The 24,609-nt window shown below is 42.2% G+C and overlaps 1 protein-coding gene across 1 annotated transcript; it reads left to right on the forward strand.

The window, feature by feature from the left end:
- Positions 1–919: 919 nt before the first annotated feature.
- Positions 920–22,738, forward strand: tbc1d9 (TBC1 domain family, member 9 (with GRAM domain)). Its single transcript, XM_085459054.1, has 21 exons — positions 920–1,668; positions 8,977–9,087; positions 10,985–11,103; positions 11,415–11,643; positions 11,915–12,176; positions 12,275–12,482; positions 13,707–13,913; positions 13,988–14,152; positions 14,249–14,399; positions 16,102–16,316; positions 16,408–16,525; positions 16,600–16,885; positions 17,039–17,168; positions 17,379–17,477; positions 17,645–17,713; positions 18,207–18,447; positions 18,616–18,681; positions 19,063–19,149; positions 20,355–20,423; positions 20,580–20,683; positions 20,769–22,738. Exons 1-21 carry the CDS (start codon positions 1,548–1,550, stop codon positions 21,552–21,554), a joined length of 3,843 nt encoding a protein of 1,280 aa, XP_085315180.1. The 5' UTR covers positions 920–1,547; the 3' UTR covers positions 21,555–22,738.
- The last annotated feature ends 1,871 nt before the right edge of the window (positions 22,739–24,609 follow it).

Below are 24,609 nucleotides of genomic sequence, written 5' to 3' on the forward strand. Positions count from 1 at the left end.
TCAGTCTCACAGTGTTTGGGGTTATTCTTATTCTCACCATTGTTGCTCTTTTACATTATTGTGTTCCATTTCCAGTCATAAATATTGGGAAATTTGCTAAAGATTGGATGAACAGGCAAAGTTGGCAATTGTCCTAAAAGCATAAGCTGCTTTAGGAAGGGGCTCTGAAAGCCTGCAGCTTATTGGCCAAGGTAAAAACGCTTAGGCAACTCATGAACTTTTAATTAATGTTGTGGTCCTGATTAAAAAGAAGAAACCGCTTGATAAATGCAATCAAATTATTTTAATTAACACAATTAAGAAGCTTAAAGTTTCGAAAGATCACCAGAAAGCTTTCTTTTCTTTTCGTTGCAGTTTTAAATCGGCAGTCAGGTTCAGGAAAAAATAAGTTTGCTCAGTTCAAGCGGGTAAACCACATCTTAGAGAGACTGTCAGAAAATGAGCTCAAACTTGCACGCAGACCGGGTTTGTTCTCAGAAACTTATGTAAACCCAGCGTGGTGTCTGAACTGATTTATGCTCTATTAAAATGGATTTTTATACCACAAAGCCGGATTTGTTGTGCTGTGTTCGACTGGCAAATTGTCAACTCCATGAACCAGATGCACATGTCTGATAAATAAATACATGGGGACGGGGATAAGGTCTAATGTTGTCATGCAGGTTCTCTCTGAATAGCTGGATTGTTCCTTCTGCTTGTGTTGATTTGGATATTTAACCATTTATCAAATAACAAAACTCTATTTTTTGTTTTATTTTTTGTTCGGGGTTTTCTTCAGGTTACATTAAAGTAAAACTACAATAAACAATGTGAGTTTGTAGAAACAATAACACGCTCTCTCGGTATTTCCGTGTGCGTCTCCACCTCCTCCCGCTGACGTCGCGCGCTCCGTGACGTGCTTTATTTTGCGTGCGGCAGCAGCTTCAGCTGACACGGAGAGGAGGACCGCGGCGTTATTGTCGTTTCATTTGTCCAAGTGTCGCCTGACCTCAGCACGCGGACGTGGACTTCGCGGCCGAAAGGACCATATAGACCGTTCCGTGGTGACTGTGTCGTGCGTTTCTCTGCAAGCAAGCACTGCACGACTGAATCGCACCTGCCGCGGAGCATGGTCAACAAAGACTGATCAGCACTGCGCCTGTGTGCGCCCACAAACAGAGCCGAAGCTGCACACGATTCCTCAAAGACATCTGTTTGTTTAAAAGACCTCCGTGGGCTCAGGAGGCTGCTGCTGCAGGAGAAGGTTTGCGTGCACGAAATGTGAAGTCCGGATCGGCCGAACCCGACCGATCCGTGCCTGCCAGGTTTAATTATAACACGCTTGCTTGCGCTTCTTTTTGCTTGGATATCCAATACTAGATCCTGCAGCTGCTCGAGAGACGATCAGGCCTTCATCGATCCTTTAGTGATCTAAAAATAACAACACAATCTAAACACAATCACACGTCCCGGTAAGACCAGTTTGACGGTCACCGTCAGCAGTCCCGGGGGTTCGATGTCCCCATAAAATAATAAATAATAATAATAAAAATAATAAACACAGCAGCATGTGGGTCACTCCCGAAGATGTGTTACTTGCTGGCGCGTTATGGATCACCGAGAGAGCGAACCCGTATTTCATCCTCCAGAAACGGAAGGGCCACGGGGATGGAGGCGGAGGACTGGCGGGTGAGTACCATGTTTTGTAAGCTGTTGTCATGACTCCGTAAGGGGGAAAAAATCCAGTATTTCGTGTAAATTTGGGAAGAGAAAAAGGTCAGGTGATGGTCAGCTGCACGGTGACAGTGTGTCAGGCTTAACCGCAAGTCGATGCTGGACGGCAAAAAATAAATAAATAAAATGGAAGAGCACGTGACCAAGCAGCTGCCAGACGGCCTTTCACCTGGTCGCGTCTTCCTGGGAGAAAAGCTGAGCCTGCTGCTCTCACAGACCTCCTTCATGCCGGTGACAAACTGCGACCTAGGGCGCTGACATCACACAGAGGGAGGGGGGGGCAAAGAGCAGATCCTTCAGTGTGTGGGATCTACTGTCTGCTTACACAACTTCCACCCACCGACCCACCCATATTGGAGGTCCATAATATGGTTTAAAATGTCTCAGGGTGTTCCTGCCTGCAGTGGAAATTAGATTCCATCCATCACAACAACAACAACTATTGCAACTGTGGTTTCAGCTGTGCAGCTGCTAATGGCTGTGAAGCCTCAACAACAGTGAATCTGTTTGAGTCTGTTTGCTTGCTCATGCTGAATCATTCCCCCTGCTTCATTCTCTCACTCTTCCTCCTCCTCCCCCCTCCTAGCTTGTTCCATCCAAAATGGGTCAAGCAGGAGGCACAGGAGAGCGACAGGTTATGGTGATGGCAGGATATGTTTTTTATTTAACAGTTTAGAACTTAAAGAAGACTGTTTTACATAGTTTTCGTACATGAGGGATATTGTACTGTGTGTGGTGATTCTGTGATGAAATAGCAGCATTCAAATTAGTTCAGGGGATGTGTTTCATATAGGAGCATCTTAAACAGCTGCTCAGACTCCTTGTGATCCAGAGCTGAAGAGAAAGTGATGCTTTTGTCAGTAATCGGTGTTCATCAGTTCTCACTCTCTGTCAGTCAGTGTCACCGCCCACTGAGCTCTAACACCTTGAACTGTGACAAGACTGAAATCTCTGAGGACCACTGTGACTGAGGAGTAGGTGAGGTGGGGGCCGGTTTCAACTGTTATACAGTAAAAGGCAGTGAGGTACATCCTGGTTTGGTCGATCCAGGATGTACAACGCGGATGTCTGACGCAGATTGACAGACAACCACAGATTTTCACATTCACACCTTCAGCCTTTGAACACAATTAACACGATAACTGTCCTGCACGAGCAGTTTAGCTGTAATGAGCGACACAGGAGTTGAATTCATACGTGCCTTCAGTGATGTCAGATAAACACTGTGCTCGGCTAATCAAGTTTTAGTTTCACCTCGGAGTGTAGTACGCTGAAATTTATTTGCTTCAAACACTGAGGGGCTGTGTAACGCAGAGGCTGCACAGATAATCAGTCCTGCTGATGACGCTCCCACAAAAGTAGTAAAAATGTAATTGTGTTACGGTCCAAGGTGAAACTAAAACTTAATTGGCTGGCTTTTCTCCTTTTCCTGCGTTGGCTGAGTGCATCTGAAGTCATTAGAGCCGCATGAACGTATAGTATAATTGTCGTCCTTGGACAAATGATCGTCTTGTGAATTTAAAATGACAAATCCCACCGTACACGTCTTAATAGTGGCTCCGTTTAAAAATCTTTAGAGATTTTCACAACACAGCAAGATTTTGTGTTGCATAGATTTGCTGTAATTATCTGGTGGATCAATGTTACAGTGAATTTCCTGAATATGTAATACAGAAACCAGTTTTAGGCAGAATAAACGGACTTTAATTCATTTTTTAACACAGTCTATTAAATTAAATGCAAATAAAGAGATGCAAGTATTATAAGTATAATAGTATAATATCTGATCGCAGGCATATTTGTGTCATCTCGTCACCATTTCCCCAGCCTTATTCCCATAAAGGAGGCCGGTAAACATTAGGGTTCTTCTCAATTCCAGAAAAAGACGAATATTACAAATTTAGACACTAATATTGGTAATATGACCTGCTATCATATTGATAATTAGACCCGCTGCCTTCTCTTCTCGGTCTCTAGTGTGTCCTTGCTGTGGCAACGCAGAGTGTGCTAAGTGGTGCTGGAAGATGATGTCATTTTTATGTAAAAGCTGAGCTTGCTGACTTGCATTGTGTGCCAGTTGGCACGCAGCACCCAGTGACACTGGCACTGCCCTCAGTCCTTTCAGGGGTAGGAGAAGCCATCAGCAGCACCGGACTCGAGCCTTTTACAGATCAGCATATTCATCTTGACCGAGCTGCAGCTCCCATGTCTCAGAGCTGGAGGGAGGTGGAAAATGGAAAATATGTGCTTGCTTTAGCTGCTTCAGAAAAACTTTGGGTTATGTGAGTCTATGGGTGTCAGCATCATAAAATATGAGGACCAACCCTGCACGAGCAGTTGCAGAACTTCTGCATTGTATGTAGAGAAACGGATAACTAACCCTTTTTGATAATATAAGGCTGGATACATCCAAAAGAAGAGGAAGATGTATCGACACAGTGAGAGCCACTTTCACATCAGTTTTTCTCTTTTTTTTAAATATTTTTTTTATCAGCATTATAAAAGACCTCTCACTTCTTCACTGTAACCCCTCAAAGAGCCACTGAAGACTCAAGAAAAGCCTGTAGGATGAAAGATGTTAGCCGTGTGGGTGCTCATAAACGGGGTCTGTAGTGGTTAAGAATAGTAAGAATGCAAAAAGTACCACATTTATTGGCCTTCCTGTAATATTTGCTTTTTCCTCTACATGCTTATCACAACTGTGAAAATGAACCAGTTTAAGATATAAAGGTAGTCGGCTGGGCTACCAAATGAGCTGTAAAAGGCTGGGAATCTCAGATTTACAGTGTATAAGCTGTACTTGCAGCATATGAGCTAACAGCGCTGCACATATAATGCAGGCTGGGAGGAGTCTGCTCACTTCAGTGTTGAACTGTTGATGGTCACATGCTGTATAATCAGCCTTTACAGTAACAGGGTAGAATATGAAATTCAGAAAGGAAGGAAATTTAAAAATGCACAACAAAATGTGTTTTTATCAGATGTAAAAGCACTGAATATGCCTATTGTGAAACTCGTTACGCAATTGTAGACAGTGGTGCTTTTAGCATAAAATGACACCAAGTACAACACACTATTTCACAACCTGATAATAAGTAAATGTTTGCCTGGTGCAAGTGTGTCGTGCCGGACAGATTCCCTTATCTTGTGCTTTAAGACGAGTCTTTGATGTGAGCAGGCAGAGAGATGTGGCGAGGGAAAAGCAGAAAAATGTGTCTAATATCTTAAATTGATGCAGTGAAACATTTCATGTGGTGAAGATAAAGATCCAGCCTTGTCTTGGCTTTCTGTTATCTGAAACGGTATTGATTGTAATTCCGGGGAAGATTGTGGCCTTTTGTTTGCTTAATATAAAATCCCACACCAGCAGGGCCTCCGACTCTGCTCACCCAAGCAGAAAGAGGATGTAAACAATGGAGAAATGTATTTATACCAGTGCTGTCAGCTTGGTTTCCTGTTCTTCTGCTGAGTGAAATGCGTTAATGTTTCAGAGAATGTGGTTTGTTTCCCTCTAACAATGAGGATCTCTGATTGTGTCTGAGCGGAGAAGCACAAAACATCACATGATTTCAGTTCAGGGGATGATTGCTCTGAGTTTTCCAGCCACATGCTGGATGCTACACAGCTTCATGCTGGTTGCGCACCCACTGCTTCAGTCTGTGGAAGGAAATGTCAGCGTAAAGGCAGAGGTTTGATTTGGAACAAGCAGTCACATGAACTTTGGTTTGATGAGTTAATGCTGCTGGGGTGTGGTTTTTGGGGTTGCTTATCGTACACTTGATAAAAGATCTATCGCGATAAAGACGGTGAAATGACTGATCTCCTGTATACAGCGCCGCGGAAAGTCACAATATTCATTTCTGTATTTTTTTGCTTCCAAGGAGATAGACTTTCTCTTTTTTTCCTTCTTTTTTTTAAAGGACTCTTGAGCAACAGTTCTCCAGGCTGTTCATTGAGACACTGGCTCATTGTGAGCCCGGTCCTTCTACCTGATCATTTTTAGAGGATTTTTTTTTAAGCTACTTATGAATTTTCAAGCACCAAAAAAAAGTAACCAACTCAAGACATGAATCAGTGTTATGTCTACACATAACAGACAACCTTTACTGTTGTAAAAGCACATCATTTGTTTTGCTGGATCAAAAAACTGGCTTATCTTGCTATGGTGTGCTTTTTAAACTTTTAAATTGAGAAGTCGAAAAAAGTGGAGAACAGAATAAGAAGTGGTAGGTCTAAAAAATAAATAAATAAATAAATAAATAATCCACAACAAATGAACAGTGTCTGAAAGTTATGTGCTTAAGAAATAATAGTCCAGAGCTGATCAATCAATCTGGCTGTCAAGAAGATCTTCATAAGACTGAAGACTGAGGTATGCCACATTACACAAGATCTGGGCTGAAATCAGGAAAGAGGTACAACAATGAGTGTCTACAGCTATGGACTGGCCTATCCAGACCTCCACGTGTGGGATCATCTTTACATCCAAAGACGAGCTTTGAATGTCCTTCAAGAAGCCTGGAGAACTGTTCCTGAAGACGGCCTAAGAGAGTTCAGGCTGTGTTGAGGAATAAAGGTGGTCATACCAATTATTGACTTTCGATCTCATTAGAGTTATACAAATTCTTATACAGTTTTGTTTGTCGTATATACTGTATTTCCATGCCTATTTCATTAATTTGCTGCACCTGTATCCCACTTATGTAGCAAAATTGAAAGAAATGAGGTGTGGCTAAAGACTTTTGCACAGTATTGTATAAAAATTGGCAAAATGGGTCCAAAAATAGCTGAACAACTGTCTTTCCTGCTGTTTGCTTTGGGTTTCACTTTAAACTATATGAACCAAGCTCAAGGTGGTCATAGAAGTTCAGTGGTCTCACCTGAGTTTCCTGCGTTAAACCTCAAAGCAGACGCCTCCTCAGGCTAAGCTATTCATACCATGCAACACACAACTGAGTCTCTTTTTTCTTTTTCTTTTTTTTCCCCTCCTCAGACTCCAGGAGTTCATACTTGGACACTGAATTTCTACCTATCACATCTATTTTTGAGACAAATTACAAAATGCTGATTATTTAACACATTAAAGTCCTCTCTGAGGTGTGCATTTTTTAACCTCGTCAACGTTCTTGTGTCGAAGAGGAAGTTGTCTTCACACTCATAACAGTTTTGCTGTTTCTCTCAGCGGGGTAAACCAAAGTGTGGATTATCTCACTGGTTTCGTGGTGTATAGGACTCCAGTCACCTCTGGGTGGTTTACTGCTTTGTGCAGGCGCTTCTCAAGGTTCAAGATGTTGCAAGTATGAGTCAGTATTTTTGTTTATTTGTCTACGGCTGGAGTTCTCAGGAAACGGCTGTTACGCATGATCTGTAACATTTGGCATAAGTGTAACTAAAGAAGTACACAGCAGATATCAGTCAGGTTAACCAGCTTTTTGATGAGGCTTCTTGATCTGTTCTGCTTTTGAGAGGTAAGAGGAACTGATAAGTAGGACTGTAAAAAGAAAGGCAGAGGCAGAATTTACATGAGTACAGAGATGAGAGAGCAGAGCGGTCAGTGAGTCTAATCCATGCAGATGTGCTTATTTTATTAGTTCTCTCTCAAACTGCTTTTCCCCCATGAAAATTCAGCTTCCTTCGTTTGTCTCGTTTCCCTCCTCCCTCTCTTGCTGTCTGTGTGACTCATACTGTGTGTGCTCTGATGAGCAGCAGAACAAAAATAACCTGTCTCTCATGGCACTTAATTTTTTTATGCTTAATATAGTGCAAAAATCACAGCAATAGAAGTCTCAAGACACTTTGTGTTGGAAGACAAATACCCTAGAACTGATAGAAATCCAAAGACACCCTATGAGTAAGGATTCTGCAATGCTGGGGGATATTTTTACCATTTTCATTTTAATGTAGGAGACTTCGAGCAGAAGCAGAGTCGGGGAGGCTGCCTGTCTCCGACATGGGTTGAGGGGCTGACTGCAGAAGAGAAAAGAAAGGCACAGAGAGACACCAAACAACAAACTTGGGGGGGGGGGATCACGTCGTGCAAAAATTCATGTGTAGGTTAAAGAATAGAAGTGCTCAGTGCATCATGGGAATTCCCCCAGCAGCCTGAGCTTATAGCTGGGAAACTGAAGGACGATTCAGGGTCAGATGATCCAGCTTGAAGTATTAGTCTTATGAAAAAGAAAACTTTGAAGCTTAATCTTAAAAATAGAGAGGGTGTCTGTGTCCTGGACCTAAACTGGGAGCTGGTTCCACAGGAGAGGAGCCTGATGGCTGAAGGCTTCTGCCTCCTGTTCTACTTTTAGAGACTCGAGGAAGCAGAAGTAAGCCTGCAGTCTCAAGAACTGAAGTGCCCTGCTGGGATATCAGGAGTTTGTATGTGAGGAGAAGGATGTTAAATTTACTTCTGAATCCAACAGAGAACCAGCAAAAAGAACACAACAGTCCCTGTTAGGACTCGAGTTGCACCCATTTGGAACAACTGAAGGCTTTTCAGACATCCTGATACTAGGAAATTATAATAATCCAGCCTAGGAATAGTAGAAAACTAGCCCAGAAAGCCAGCTTAATAAAAGAAAAGTCAGAAACAAAGCAGAAGGGAGCAGCATATCTTACCTTTTACACTTATGGTAAAATAAAGCAAGCAAACCTTGGCATCCCCACAGAGCGAATTCTGATCAAATCACCGGTGTTTTTTTCTAGTTTCTTTAAGATCCAAAGGCACATATAGAGGGTCTGCCTTTGTAAAGAACACTCGGAGGTCAAAAGGCAAATTTAATAGGAGAATAAACACCCTGCTGGTCAGTTGTTTTCTGCAATCTGATAAACCTGATGGGTTCACACTAATGGGCTACAACTGACTTATAAATTATTAACTGACTTATTAACCACTATTAAGGCCATTAGTTCATAAATGCCTCGTGCAGAATGGCTCGTGTAGAACGTGTGATTATATGCAGTCATTTCTCACCCGGCACAATCATAACTGTCAGACCACACGTAAAGATCACGGGTGGGTATATGGTTGAAAAAGTGAAAGCGTTTAATGCAGAGCAGAAATGTTTTTAGCCACAGGATGTTTTTGTTGTACTCAAACCACAAGACCTCATGGTTTTCCCCTTTTGCTTAAGCATAACAGCATGGTATACAAATGTAAATACATGTTATTTGTGTATAGATGCACATGGTTGCACATTTTTAGCAGGACTTTTGTGTTGCCGCCTAACAGACTTCTTTCTGTAGTAAATGTATTCTGGGCTCTTGCAGGTTTGCTTGTTGGGACCTTGGATGTTGTTCTGGACTCGAGCGCTCGGATGGCCCCGTACAGGATCCTCTACCAGACTCCTGACTCTTTAGTTTACTGGATCATTGCTCATGGTACGTGCAGAACAACTGAAAGAGAAGCAAACTTACAATTGAAAATGTATGTTGTGCACCAATTCTACACATTTTAGCATCACATATGTGGGCCACTCCACTACAGACCCATCTGCAATCCTACCACCAGCTTTCACGCAGCTCCTGATGGTTTACCTTGCTGCTGTCACCCATGTTAGCTGCTGAATGCAAGGTGTTACATTGTGCGCTGGTGGTTTTAAAGGATTACGGGCAACGGTGCAAGAATCTGTGGTTTTCAGCCAATTGCTTGATGTAGTTTCATTGTGATTCTCATCAGGTTCTCACAGTAGTCCAATCTGCTACTTACCACAGACTGTGGCAGTAAATCATGCCATTTAGCAGCAATGCACTTTTTAGAAGCAGAACTCTTCTTTGCACCAATATTAAACCAAGTATGTAAATATTCCCGCTTTGGGCTAAGAAATGCATAAGCACTTCTTAATAGAGCTGAACGACTTCTGAGACATTTCATTTTAATTTTGTGTTAATTGCATTATTGATTACAATTTCCTAAAGGTCTGGAAAACTGCTGATCATAACACACAGGCAGAAGTTGGAAGCAAGTCGCAAAGAAGTGCACAGACAAAAGTGAAGCCACAACTTCAGCAACCCCAAAGCCTGCTTTAGGGACCTAATAAGTTACATCCAGTAACTACTCTTTTCCAAGCAAACATTTTTATTATTATTCACACAAATTTCTAATCAGCCAATCACAGATCAGCTACTCAGTCCATTTAAGTATGTATTGAGTTTATGTCAAAATGACTTGCAGAAGTTCAAACAGACCATCAAAATCGAGCAGAAGGGGGATTTAGGTGACTCTGAACAAGGTTGGTTGTTGGTATCAACAGGCTGGTCGGAGTATTTTGACAGGTTACAATAACTCAAGTAACCACTTGTTACTTAGGATATGCAGAAGAGCATCTCTCGAACCTTGAAGCAGGTGGACTACAGCAGCAGAAGACCACACCAGTCTGGTCAGCTGAGAACAGGCAACCGAGGCTAAACCAGTTCACACAGACTGGAAAAATGTTGCCTGGTTTGGCAGCCTTTCTGTGGACATTTTATTTGTGTGTAGCGAGAGTGATATCAATTCTCCAAACTTCAGGGAGTTTAAAGAAATTAATCACATAGACAACTGCCGAGCAGGCTGCTCTGATAGCTGAGTTAATGTCACACTTAATGAAGATGAGGCATGATTGGTAAACAGGCAAACGGATTTTGTTCTGAACACGTGTAACAGCGTATTTAATTAGGTCGTTATCTACCAAATACAAATGTGAGAGTACCATTTCTGCTCTCTATCTGAAATGGAGGCCTACAGAGGACTTGCTTGGCTCTGAAATGCCATTGGCTCCCCTCGCCTCTCCCTCTCCTCCCCTCCCAGTTCTTAATTCCTCCCCCCAGAGATGGCAGGCGAGTGGAGCAGCCTGGCAGACATGGCTAATGCAGTCAATGTGCACTCACTGAAGGGCTGTTTTTCAGCAGTGTTCAGGGATAATGGCCCACAGTAGCAGCCATTACTGCAATCAATTTCTCCCATGACCAGAAAGACCAGTTTTAATCTCACTGCTCAGTTCTAACTAAATTGCCATGATATCCTTTCTGTTTTTTGTTTGTTTGTTTGTTTTGGGGTTTTTTTTTTTTTTTAAAAGAGCATGTAATTGTTTTCTTGACTTTCACCGATACCTCCGTCCTTATTTACCTGTCTTATTAACTGCAGTGCTCTGCTGAAGAGGTAAAATATCTACTGGGAGGCTTTTAAACAAAATAGAAAAACATATTTTAAAAACATGTGTGTGTGGCTTTGGGGAACAACCCTCTGTATCACTTTTGAAACATTACGCCTTCATATGAACTGTGATTGCTTTCACAGGAACCTCCCGCAAAGAGATCACAGAGCACTGGGAGTGGCTGGAACATAACCTGCTGCAGACTCTCTCCATCTTTGAGAATGAGAATGACATTACCACGTTTGTCAAAGGAAAGGTCCAGGTAATGACTCTGACTGTACAATCGTGAGGTTAACTTGCATTCCTACTAACGGCCAGCAGGGGGCGACTCCTGGGATTGCAGAAAGTCTATGAGAAAACATCTCCTATCACTTTACTAAACACTTTTAACTTTAAGAAAGCTTGTTGTAAAGCAAGTAGTGCAGATGAGTCCACAACAGCAATGTGGATGTGTGGGTTGTCTGCAAAAACCCAACAACCTTCAGAGGTTTTTGTTTAAATTGAGGTATTTGTAATACACCCTAAGCATTTCACCTCATGCCTGTTGTGCTGTCTCTCTTCATCATGCTGCAGGGTATCATAGCGGAGTACAACAAGAACCACGATGTCAAAGAAGACGATGACACAGACAAGTTCAAGGAGGCTAGCGCTAAGTTTCGTAAACTGTTTGGGATGCCCGAAGAGGAGAAGCTGGTCAACTATTACTCCTGCAGCTACTGGAAGGGAAAGGTGCCTCGGCAGGGATGGCTCTACCTCAGCATCAACCACCTCTGCTTCTATTCGTACTTGCTGGGGAAAGAAGGTTGGACATTACCCAATTATACTGTCTTCAGTAATGTCTTATTTTTTTCCTGTTTATCGAAAGGACCTCAACCTGCAGAGATCTGAACAAGTCTTTTCAAGATTATATCATGAAACGCTGTTGTGCCTTAAGCCATTATATTTTTCTTATATTCTTTGAAGTTATAGCCTTTCACAAAGCTTAAACCATATATTTAATGCTACTTTAGTTCACTGATATTAAAAGTATGTCCTGTTTTTTGGGGGGGCTTTTTTTTTTTTCTTACTTTCAGTCAAAATGGTGGTGCGTTGGGCAGATATCACGCAGCTGGAGAAGAGCGCCACCCTTCTTCTGCCTGATGTGATCAAGGTGAGCACGCGTACCAACGAGCACCTCTTCTCCGTCTTCCTCAACATCAACGAGACTTTTAAGTTAGCGGAGCAGCTGGCCAACATCGCCATGCGGCAACTGCTCGACAACAAAGGCTTTGAGCAGGACCGCTCGCTGCCCAAGCTGAAGAAGAAATCACCCAAGAAGGTCTCAGCACTCAAGAGGTAGGTCCTGGTGCAGAGCATTACTGCTTCTTTGCTTTTAGAACTACTGAATATCTACAAGTTTCTGTTATCTTATGTGAGAAATTTGCATCTTTCAGAGATCTGGATGCGAGAGCTAAGAGCGAGCGCTACAGAGCACTCTTCCGTCTGCCCAAAGATGAAAAACTGGACGGTCACACAGACTGCACCCTGTGGACTCCCTTTAACAAGATGCACATCCTGGGACAGATGTTTGTGTCCACCAACTACATCTGCTTCACCAGCAAGGAAGAGTCGCTGTGTAGCCTCATCATCCCCCTACGGGAGGTGAGTCATTCTGTTTATTAACAGCTTCAAAGAATAAAAATAAAAACAAGAAAAACAGCAGATCTTGAAAATCAGACCCACAACTTGAAGCTCAAATAAGCGGCTTGACAGTCGTTTATCTGACTGATATTGGTGTGTGTGTGTGGGGGGGGGGGCTGTCACTTCCCATCTGCTCTTAAACACAGTGTGTACATAATGCAGCTGTCATGCTGAATCGCTGTCATCCATTTCGTTCACTGAGAGCTGTAAACTGGCGTTTTAACCATTTAGGAGTCATTTTCTGTATTCGTGTATAGCTTCGTCACTAAGTTCTAGCTAGTTTCAAATGTCACAACCTCGCTTAGAGGATGTGAGGAGAGTGGAGAGTCCCAGGTATGTAACGCCAGCTATCTGCCACCTAAATGGATCCCTGAGATCAATCCCCAGGCACCTCAGCCCCGGCGCCGTTCCTCAATAGGTCACATCATGGGGTAAGGCGAGGTCTCACTGTGGTTTCATGCTTAACCCCCTGTGATGTATTTCTTAATTTGACTCATGTGATGACTCGCATGGTCAATAGTGGGACAGTGACCTCAGACGGTGTCCAAAGAGACATTCCCCACTCGAGGTAAAATACCTAGAAATCTCCCCTATTTGTTCCCCATCAGCCATAAAAAGCTGATGGTTTATTGTCGTCACCCCACGGTGTGGTTGGGTGGGCGGCATGGACGCCCAAGTTTATGAATACGTTTTAAAGAAATACTCTGCTTTAATGTTTCCCTGTTTAATCAGTTATAATTATATCTGATGTCAGTCTTCACTGACAGACGGTGGCTCTCTTACAGCCGTAGCTGATGAGACGTCTTTTCTGGATCTGTCTCATTGTGCAACTGGAATTTGATTCGGATCTGGCTTACTATGAAAACTGTATCTTTGGATGGATCTGATGGATTTTGATTAGTCAACATCATTTAATGACTGAATCTCAATCTGTAAACAAAGTTCAGCATGAAGTGTTGCATTTAAAAAAAAGTTACTTTAAACTGCATTTAATGCCATTTTGGAGACTTAAATACAATGCAGCCTCGTCAAATATTCAAATCATCTCCAAGATCCAACTATTCCAGACATTTTTCCATCAGTGTGACTGTGACTCTCCATAGCTGCATACATGGAGAAATATGTGCAGCTAAACACATTGTTTGGTCTTTGTTGCTCTAAAATTTTACTCCCGGCATCCTGCAGGTGACCATCGTGGAAAAAGCAGACAGCTCCAGTGTGCTGCCCAGCCCGCTCTCCATCAGCACCAAGAATCGCATGACCTTTCTGTTTGCTAACCTGAAAGACCGAGACTTCCTGGTGCAGAGACTATCCGACTTCCTGCAACAAACCACCTCTAAGACTTACCTGGAAAAAGAACTCACTAGCAGCCTGAACAGCTCAGATGATGAGGTAGGTAGTTTCATTCGGTCACTGTGACATCGTCCAGGTTAAAGCTTCAAAGGCTGAATAAGCTTTATCTCCAGGTTTACTCCCAGCATGGATCCCTGCTGTCCAGCAGCCCTCAGCACAGTCTGGGCTCAGAAGGCGAGCGTAAATTTAACCTGAACGACAGCAGCGTGCCCACAGCCACACAAGCCCTCATGACCATGTATCGTCGCAATTCCCCGGAAGAGTTTAATCCGAAGCTGGTGAGATAAATTGCATTTTCTTTTTTTGCATTATAATTAAACTGCACGGTGGATTGATGCTAGCTGCATGTAAATTTTTGTTGCTTTCCCAATCAGGCGAAGGAGTTTCTGAAAGAGCAGGCATGGAAGAACCACTTTACCGAGTACGGACAGGGGGTGTGTATGTACCGCACAGAGAAGACGAAGGAACTCGTTCTCAAGGGGATTCCCGAGAGTATGAGGGGAGAGCTTTGGCTGCTTTTCTCCGGTGAGGAAATGTTCAGGGTGGGCAAAATTAGAGCCCAACCGATATTAGGTACTTTAAAAATCTGACATATTGGTCGATAACATTTTTTTTTTCTTTTAGACCCTATAAATAAACTTGTATCATAAAAAATGTATTATATGTAGTTACTGGTGAGTGCTTCATACGATAATAACACAAAGGAGTTTAAAAAAGTGGGTTTTTTTTATGGTCACAAGTCAATGGATTATTCCTTTAGGCTGTGTTTGGATCAGCTGATTGTTGTTTTTGTGGCTTTCCAAACACCAGTTGCCAAGAGGAAGTTGCAGAGTGCCCTCTGGTGGTAAAACTGTGCGACAACAACACTCATAACAGTTGAAGGGTGTTTCTTCTGTCTGTTCTTCACTGTTTTAATTATCATTTATTGGCAGTTATTGATACTGATACAATGTATCGGCAAATGGCTGATGTCAGTCTGGATCTAGCAACAAATAAATAAATGGTACACTGTACCTGAGAGGCCTCACATAAGATTTTAGTTTTAAACCTTTTTATGTTTTACAAACTTCTAAAATGTTAGCGTTTTTAGCTCTGATAAATTTGCTAAGCACTGTCTATTACTCTAGTTGATTTTGATGTGCACAGTGATAGTTTCTAAGAAAATAATCAGCCACACATTTAAATAAATGTACAAATTTTCTTTCTGGGATTAAAACTTTGGTCTGATTATCAGAGTAAATATGGTTTAGAGACCTTTTTTTTCCCCTTTTGTTTCGTTTCTTTTTTGGGTGGGGGGGGGGGGGGGGGGGGTGTCTGAAAATCAATCTCAGATCTCACTTGAATTTGTGTGGAAAAGCTTGTACATCATTTTGCAATGCTTCAGATTACACAAGGCTCCTAACTGTCACAACATGTTACACGTTCAGGTATGCACTTGCTCCAGACTTTCCTGTTAGCAAGCTTGCGTTCATCCTCACCTGATTGGAGCCTGGTAAGCAGCAGCTCCTCCTCCTACTCTCTATGACCTACTTGTTGCTGCTGAAAGCAGTTTTCCTCACGGCAATCTATCCCGAGACGACAATTTACCGTGCTCCATTGAATCATTCAGCTGTTGCCAAAGTGTGTCTCATTTTAGAACAAATGGTTAAAAACCAGTTTGGCGAGGCTCTATTCTGGGGCAAATTCCAATAAGCGTGTTTAATGAAGTATGTGCACAGAGACATTACAGGTCCGTGAGGACTTTAATGTGTGTAATTGTGCTGCAAATTTATTCAGATGACTTGGAGGCCAATTGTAAACCTACAAATGGGTCTCTGAGCTACAGTATGTGCATGCCAAATAAGAATAATCTGTATTACAGACAGTTTTTTTTTTTTTTTTTTTGCTGTTCATTTACTCAAATCAGGTTTCAGATCAGAGCTATGATGATTACACAATCAGTTGAAATACATATGATAATGCTTGTACTACTATTTTTGTTTGTTTTATTTTTTAAATTATTTATTAATGCATTTGGTTGTTCAGCTGTTGTAATTCCATTTGTCTGGGATCGAGAGAGTACAGCTGTCATCACACGCCTAAAAGATGTATTAGATTATTTAAGTTTATAAGTAAATATATTAGATCACTTACCTCTTCATGTGCAATCAATGAATCAGAGTTAGGTTTGGCATAGATTGGCTGCCCTACTGTGTTTTTCTTTAATTCTCGAATTTGTCTTTCACAGGAGCGATCAACGAGATGACCACCCACCCTGGATATTACGAAGACCTGGTGGAGAAATCGATGGGCAAATACAACCTGGCAACAGAGGAGATTGAGCGGGACCTGCACCGCTCTTTACCCGAGCACCCAGCCTTCCAGAACGAGATGGGCATCGCTGCCCTGCGCAGGGTCCTCACTGCCTACGCGTTCAGAAACCCCAACATCGGATACTGTCAGGTGCTCGCATGCTTGCTTTTTATTGGAGCGGCAGAAAAATCAGCAGTCCTTGACAATGCTTGATTTCTTCTTCTCTTCTTCGATTCCACAGGCCATGAATATTGTTACGTCGGTGTTGCTGCTTTACGCTAAAGAAGAGGAGGCTTTTTGGCTGCTAGTGGCGCTCTGTGAGAGGATGCTGCCTGACTACTACAATACCAGGGTTGTGGGTCAGTATATGGATGTCGTGTTCTCTCTATTTCACTTTTGTTTTCTGTGTATTTAACATTATTTTCTTGTACAGGAGCTCTGGTCGATCAGGGTGTGTTCGAGGAGCTGGCCCGTGAGTACATTCCTCAGCTCTACGACTGCATGCAGGACCTTGGTGTCATCTCCACTATTTCGCTCTCCTGGTTCCTCACCCTCTTCCTGTCCGTCATGCCGTTCGAGAGCGCGGTGGTGGTGGTCGACTGTTTCTTCTATGATGGAATCAAAGTCATTTTTCAGCTGGCGCTCTCCGTGCTGCACGCCAACATCCACCAGCTGCTGGGCTGCAAGGACGATGGGGAGGCCATGACCGTACTGGGGAGGTAAGAAAAGACGAAGCACTTCCTTTTTATTCAGTGATTTTTCTCTAGTGTTTCTTCATCATTAATAATTGTTAGATTCAGTATCTTTTACACACGTCAATCAGCCATGATTATCATTTTTGACACCGACTTTTTAAAACTTATCCATTGCAGGTATCTGGACAGTGTGACCAATAAGGACAGCACCCTCCCTCCCATCCCTCACTTGCACTCTTTACTCACAGACAATGGAGAACCACACCCAGAGGTGGACATCTTCAAACTCGTGCGCAGCTCCTACGAGGTAATAAACCTGGATCATGACGCGTGTTTCTAAGTTTGGTTTTGGTTATCTGAATTCACTCCAAAGATATGAACTTAGACTTTTATGGGATTTGTTTGGACTTTTACCTGATACAATCCATTTTTTGCGATTCTGCTTTTGTTTTGCTGTGATAACATCGTTTTACCACAGCCAAGCTGACCTATTTCACTTTTTTTCCCTTTCTGTCAGAAATTTGGCTCCATTCGTGCCGACGTGATTGAACAGATGCGTTTCAAACAGAGACTGAGGGTCATCCAAACCATCGAGGATACAACTAAACGCAATGTGGTGAGGAGATCATCTTACAGAATCTGGAATTAAGTAAATGTGTTGAGAGGTTTTTAATTGTTTCTTTTGGGCAGAATGCCAGTAGAGTGATCTGATCGTCTGTCCTACATTTACCCTGAATTTCATTTTCTCTCTTCTATTTTTAATTTGGTTATATAATGTTTCAGGTCAGAACCATTGTAACAGAGACTGACTTCAGTATCGATGAGTTGGAGGAGCTCTACGTGCTCTTCAAGGTGAGTTAAAGACAAATCCAGTGACTATAGATTTAAGCTGTGCTTACAATTTGCTTATACCACAGGTCTGTGTAGTAGAGGTGGGCCGATCGCTGCAAATATCAGTAACATTGATACTAATACTGGTATTGGATTGATACTAGTGCAATAGGATCAATACTTTGTTTCTCTCCAAGTTCAGTATGTAGTCCACTGAATTGTGTTAAATACATTCATCTTTAGAGGGGGTGGTGAAAAAATACACCTCAAACATGCACTATGAAAAATGTCTCAAGCTTTTTTTGACGACTGTCACGTCCATTGTATTTGTAACCTGTAGCACTGGCTACAGTTGACCCAATGAGCTTTAGAGACAGATACATTTACACTTAAAGTCTCCGATAAACTCAGGTTCAAAATACATGAGAAGGTATAAGTTGTGTGGTTTTTTTGGGGGGGGGGTTTATTAACTAATTATCGTTTCATTTTTAACTCCTCTTCATAATTTCTTTAGGCGGAGCACCTAACCAGCTGTTACTGGGGCGGCAGCAGCAACCCCACAGAGCGCCATGACCCCAGCCTGCCGTACCTGGAGCAGTACCGCATCGACGTGGAGCAGTTTAAGGGTCTCTTCAACCTGCTGTTCCCTTGGGCCAATGGAGCCCATTCGGAGCCCCTGGCTGTACGCTTCTTCCGTCTTCTTGACCAAAACGCAGATGCCCTCATCAACTTTAGAGAGTTTATCACCGGTTTGGGTAGGTACAGTAAGCTTTTAATCAATTCTTATTTCTCTCAATATTATCTCTATACAGTTAACAGCTTATAACATGACTGATGATGTTCAGCTAGCAAATTGTTTTTGTAATTTGGAGGTAGTTGGAGGTGTAATGTGGCAGATCTCTAAAGCTTTTGGTTGTTTGTAGGTGTTCTGTGTCACGGGGACCTCACTGAGAAGCTAAAGCTGCTCTACAAGATGCATGTCCTCCCTGGTGAGTGTGTTTGGATTCATTGTGGTGACCTTAGAAGGTCTAAAAATGATTTCACACTAGCTGTACAGAAAATGGGAAAGAGAAATGGTTATGCTTCTTGATTTATGTGTTTTGTTTTGTTTTTTCTCTCCATTCACTGTGGAAATTGCTTTTTTTAAAAGGGCCCGCTTTAAGAAACCCCCTGTTGATATAAATTATACCCTGAAAGCTTTTAGCTGAATGCACCCTTATTTCTGGATTTTCATAACATTTTGTCATAGAAACCAAAGGTCCATTATTCGTGCATTTAACTAGTCTGGAGCAGTTGTTTTAAGCTTTTATTGTCCGATCCCACATGTTGAGGATATCAAGTTGAATTCTAAATCCTAACTTCTTTAACAGAAATGACTCATGAACAAGAAGAACCCGACTCTGCATTTGAAGCCACTCAGTACTTCTTTGAAGACATCACTCCGGAAACATCCGTCGGTGAGGTTTCGTTCTTTTCGTTGGGATTTAGATTTGTTTTGTTTTTGCGTGAGGAATTATGCTACATAATGATGATAACTTGGCGTGGTTCTCATGATATTTGCACGAGTGAAACTTCTGTTGTGGTTATGCTTAGTCACGTGATCCTCACATCATGTGATTTGCAAATGATAGTGTGGTTGTATTTTCTTTGGGACCAAAGGCTTTGGATGCACGTTGTGCACACTGACCGTTATGAAGGAACAGCAACACAAATGAAAGTTTACACGTGTGTTTCAGCAGGTGGAGCATCCATCAAGTTGCCCCAGTTACAATCTATTAGATCAAAAGCTGTTGGGCGTAGGAAAAAACTGCTGTATAAATGCATGTGAATGAGGCTTGTAGTAAGAAAGCACAACAAGCTCAAATAGAGTAGAAAAGCGCTAAATAAGAACTATACAACTGCGTGAGTGAGTGAAGGTCCACAGCATGATGCTGTTTTTGAATATGTTGAGCATGAGTCTCTTAGCTATTATGAAGTTTAGAGAAGTAAACAGGCGCAGATCAAATCTGTGGTCAAATGACTTGGTGGTAACTTTCTAGTGCGTATACTTTTCTGCAGTCTTGTGAAAAAGAGTTTCCATCGGCCTCTATGCAGTTCTGTAAAATAAGAAGTTTTGTTAATGCAGTGCCGTAGAAAAAGGCTGAAAAGTGTAGCTTGTCTGGAAGGGTTACCAGGGGAAAGCCTCTTTATCTCTAAACAGAATATGACACAATGACTTAGGTTTGCAAAGGTCGATCTGAACAAACTGCAAGAGTCCTGGAACAAAGTCCTTTGATACCATGTTTAACAAAAGCCAATCAGATCATATGAGCAAAAACACTTCATACAAACTGCCAAGCACGGTGGTGGAAAACTGATGATCTCAGTTTGTTTAGCAGCAGCAGGACCATAGCACCTTGTAGTATGTAGTATTGTAGACCCAAATGTGAGGCTGTCTGTGTGACAGCCAAAGCTGGTCTGAAATTAAGTCATGCAACAGCACAATGACCCCAAGCACAGCAGAAAATCTACAACAGACTGACTGAAAAAGAAAAGAATCAAGGAGTCACAATGGCTCAGTCAAACTCTGGACTACAAATGCTGCTGCATGCTTTAAAATATAAATAAATTAGAATTTGTAATCAGACAACTGTTTGACCTCAACCTTCCTCTTTCTTCTCAGGCCATGACTCAAAGTGCAGAAATGAGAAGGATGATGGTTTTGTCAGAGTGACATTCAAAACTGAGAAAGGTAAATAACATGGTCACATGTATTACTGCATATAGGTCTGAATGTGTTATTCATGCTTTTCTTCCATGACCACGTTGAAAGGACTCTTAGATTTTCCTTTTAAAAAAAGTATGATTTAAGCTGGTGAACGATCACATTCTTTGTCCATTTCTGCAGTGAAGAAACTGAACACTCCTGATTACCGCCATTACCTGAAACTGTGGAACCAGGAGATGAGACCTAAACGGGAAAACACAAAAGACCTGCCGAAACTGAACCAGGTGAGACTTCATTTGCTGCACAGATTACTCAGCAGCGTGAAGACACAGCCATCAGTGACCTGTTTTTAATGTTTCTGTCCTGCAGAGCCAGTTCATCGAGCTTTGCAAGACCCTTTACAGCATGTTCAGTGAAGATGTGGCAGAGCAAGAGCTCTATCACGCTACAGCAACGGTCACCAGTCTGCTGCTGGAAATGGGAGAGGTGGGAAAGCTCTTCTCCTCCTCTTTCAGAAAGGACCACAACCAGGAGGGGAACTCGGAGCCGAGCGTGTGCATGAGAGACGTTTTAGATCCTAAAGGCACCCAGGAGGTCCAGGAGCTGGGGGACATTTTTGTCCCTGCAGGTCTTGAGAATAAGCCGAGCCCCTGTGAGGAGGGAAAGGGGGATGAAGACAGCGAGCAGCTGCCCCCTATGCAAGACATCAAGCTTGAGGACTCGTCCCCTAAAGACACGGGCACTTCCTCGGCTATGCTCATCTCAGACGACGAAACCAAAGATGACACTTCAATGTCATCTTACTCGGTGCTCAGCGCGGGCTCTCACGAGATGGACGAGAAGCTGCAGTGCGAGGACATCGCGGACGACACAGTGCTGGTGCGCAGCGACGGCGGCTCCAACGGCGAGAGAAGCAACCGGCCTCTCGGCGGGGGGCCTCACGACAGAGGCCTGCCTCACAGCACGAGCATCGACAAAGACTGGGCCATCACGTTCGAGCAGTTCCTGGCTTCCGTCCTCACCGAGCAGGCTCTCGTGCGGTACTTTGAGAAGCCAGTGGACGTGGCCGCTCGCATAACCAACGCCAAGAATGCCAAGAAAGTCGGGCGCCCCCTGTTGTCAACAAGTGACTATGAGATCTCGCTGTCTGGGTGAGGAGTTATCACTAAAGAACTGTCCTAAAAGGAAAACAAGAGTATAAATCAGTGGTGTTTTGTAAGGAGAATGAAGGTAAGCGTGTCTGTGTGTGTGTGTGTGTGAGTAATAGCTGAATGAATGGGACCAAAACCTCTCTTAGTAATGTATTTTAAAATAAATTAAAGACTTTTACAACAATCACTAGACTCTGTCCAGCTGAGAAGGAACAGAACATGCATATTACGGTTCGCTCAGATGAAATCCACGTGTACGTTGTAGCTGTACTTTATAAAATATCACGCATAGGTGTTAATACTGTAATCTCTATTACTCTTAGGCTATGTAGATGTAAATGTCAGTACAGTTCCAAACTGGGACATCAATAGTCTGCAGTGCGTACGATCACCTAACGTTATATCCGATCAAACTTGTTGCTTCCTTACTTTACGAATTCCATTGGCTGCTAATGAAAACATTTCTTTGTTTCTCAGTGGATGAAAATGTGAAAAACACAAAAGAAAACCCATGAAAATTCATAAGAGTGATTTTTTTCCTGAGTTTCCATGTAAACTTATTTCAGCACCTCTATAAATTTAACACAGTGTGTCACTTTGGCAAATTTCGTATGCATATTTGTATTTTCTGTGATGTTAACTTTCAAAATACGGTCCTTTTAAAAGCCCCAGTTCATTTTATCCAGTTATAATAACTAGTAGGAACCAACCTGTATAATTAAACTAATAAAAATAATGATGGGGAAAGGAGAAAAATGATCCACATAAACAGTTTTTCTTTCTTTTTTTTAATTAAGAAGACATCCAGTCATGCCTCGTTACTACAGACAAAAGTGTTGGTCGATGGTTCAGGAAATCAAAAAAAGTTGTGTGTTCAAGGAAAATGATTAGTACACTAAAATGCCGTTAAGAGCCTGCACTCTCTTTATGTTTACAGCAAAATCCACTAAGATATGTTTCCCTGCCTTCAGGCTAGCTGTTTTGTTTTTGCTTTTTTAAAACTTTTTTATCTTTATGCTCTGTACATTTTTACGTTGCTTTTTTTTAAAATTAAAGTTCTTTTTTGTGAATACTTTCAATTGTAAACGCCCAGTGTTTAATTTATTACTCTGGGTTCTGATGCATTGTATATCACTCCATCCTATTAAAGTTACAGTTTGAATGGTTCAATGCTGCACAGTAAAATGCCTCCAGTCTTCTTTCTTCTTCTTTCACTGACCTCATATTGCTGAGCGCCTACAGTCTGAAAACAAGGAGTGATACTGCCATCTGGTGGAAGATTGGTTAACATGCTGATCTCCATTAATCCATCCTAAACACCAACTGCATCATCAAAGGGCTGTTCATACACTCGCTGAACACTTTATTAGGTATCCTAGTACCGGTTTAGATCCCCTTTGGTCTTTAGAGCTGCCTCAGTTCTTCATGACAGAGATTCAAGAATGTGCTGGAAACATTCCTCACAGATTTTGGTTTATGTTGAGATGATGGCATCACACAGCTGATCCATGATCTGAGTCTTTTGTTCCACCTAATCCCAAAGTTGCTCTGCTGAACTGAACTTTGGTGACTGTGAAGCACAGTAAAGTCTGGCATTTCTGACCAGAGAACTGCTGCTCGCTGAATATTTTCTCTTTTTTTTTTTTTTTATCTGCAAAAATTAGGCTGTGTGGGGAAAATCGCTGTAGACCAGCAGTTCCTGAAATACTGTTGGTAACAGATTACTGTACTACTCTGTGCAGCTGGATTGTTCAGTGTTTTTGATTGTCTGTGGTGAAAGAGTACATGAATGTGTACTCTTTTACTCAGTTACAGTTCGTCTCTTTCTCCCTCCTGGACCGCACACTGTGGGGCTGTGGCCTAGGTTAACCAATCACAGCTCACTGAGCTCATTTACAGCAGGACTTTCTGCTGATTGTGAGGATTGTCTCTTCTCAGACAAATGATAGAGCTATAAATAATTAATCTATTAGAATTTGTTTTCTTCAGGCTCTTCAAATACATTTTAATTGTATTTTCTTACACTCCCTCTAATGTTCACCATCATAAGTGTATGTATACACATGTTCGGGCATTTCAGCTGTGCTTTATAATTATCTTATATAGGGAGGAACAGAAAAGGCTTGAGTTTCTCCATTCAGTTCTATTTATCTAACTCGACCCAACATTTTTTAATCTGCAGTGTTTATTATTAGTGTACGTTTTACATTGCCATTACTTTTTGCAATTTCATGCCTTTTCATGCCACGGTTAGCACTGTTGCCTCACAGCAGTAAGTTCCTGGGGCTTCTCTGTGTGGAGATGTTCTGTGGGTTCTCTGTTTTCCCCTCACAGACATGTGTGGGGTTAAGCTCACCAGGGATTGTAACTTCACTGAATTGCTATCGGTCTGTGATAGCCCTGTGTCACACTGTTCAGGGCAGGGGTGGGCAATTCCAGGCCCCGAGGGCCGGTGTCCTGCAGGTTTTAGATCTCACCTTGGGTCAACACACCTGAATCACATGGTTAGTTCGTTACCAGGCCTCTGGAGAACTGCAGGAGCTAATTTAGCCATTTAAATCAGCTGTGTTGGTTCAAGGACACATCTTTTTGGACAAAACCTACAGGGACACCGGCCCTCGAGGCCTGGAGTTGCCCACCCCTGGTCCAGGGTATACCCTGCATCTTGCCCTGAGTATCCTGGGTTAGGCTCCAGTCCCTCCTGTAATGATGAAATGCAGATATAAGCTCTCTAAATATAGAGATATATCTGTAAGCTCTCTGAACCTCACCGTTTAAACAAAAAAGGGCTGAATTGAACTGGAAATACTCGGTGTAACTATAAGTATTGCAGTTTAATACAACACTGCAATGAATCGTTGTTTAGCATTTAATGAAGGTTGTTAAGCTTTAGTTGAAACAGTTTTTCAGGGGTATTTATTCAGTCTTGTAGAGGGTAGTTTGTGGTGTGCTCAAACCAATATGCAGAAAAAATGTTTAAAAACTAAAAATAATTTAATGACAAAAGAGATCTGATGATAGTAAACTTAATGGCGATAGTTTTAACATAGGGCTGTCGA

This window comes from Copadichromis virginalis, linkage group LG6 (genome assembly GCF_057382275.1).
Source record: "Copadichromis virginalis isolate Kocher_CV1m ecotype Utaka linkage group LG6, C_Virginalis_male_GT1.1, whole genome shotgun sequence".
Lineage (NCBI taxonomy): Eukaryota > Metazoa > Chordata > Actinopteri > Cichliformes > Cichlidae > Copadichromis > Copadichromis virginalis.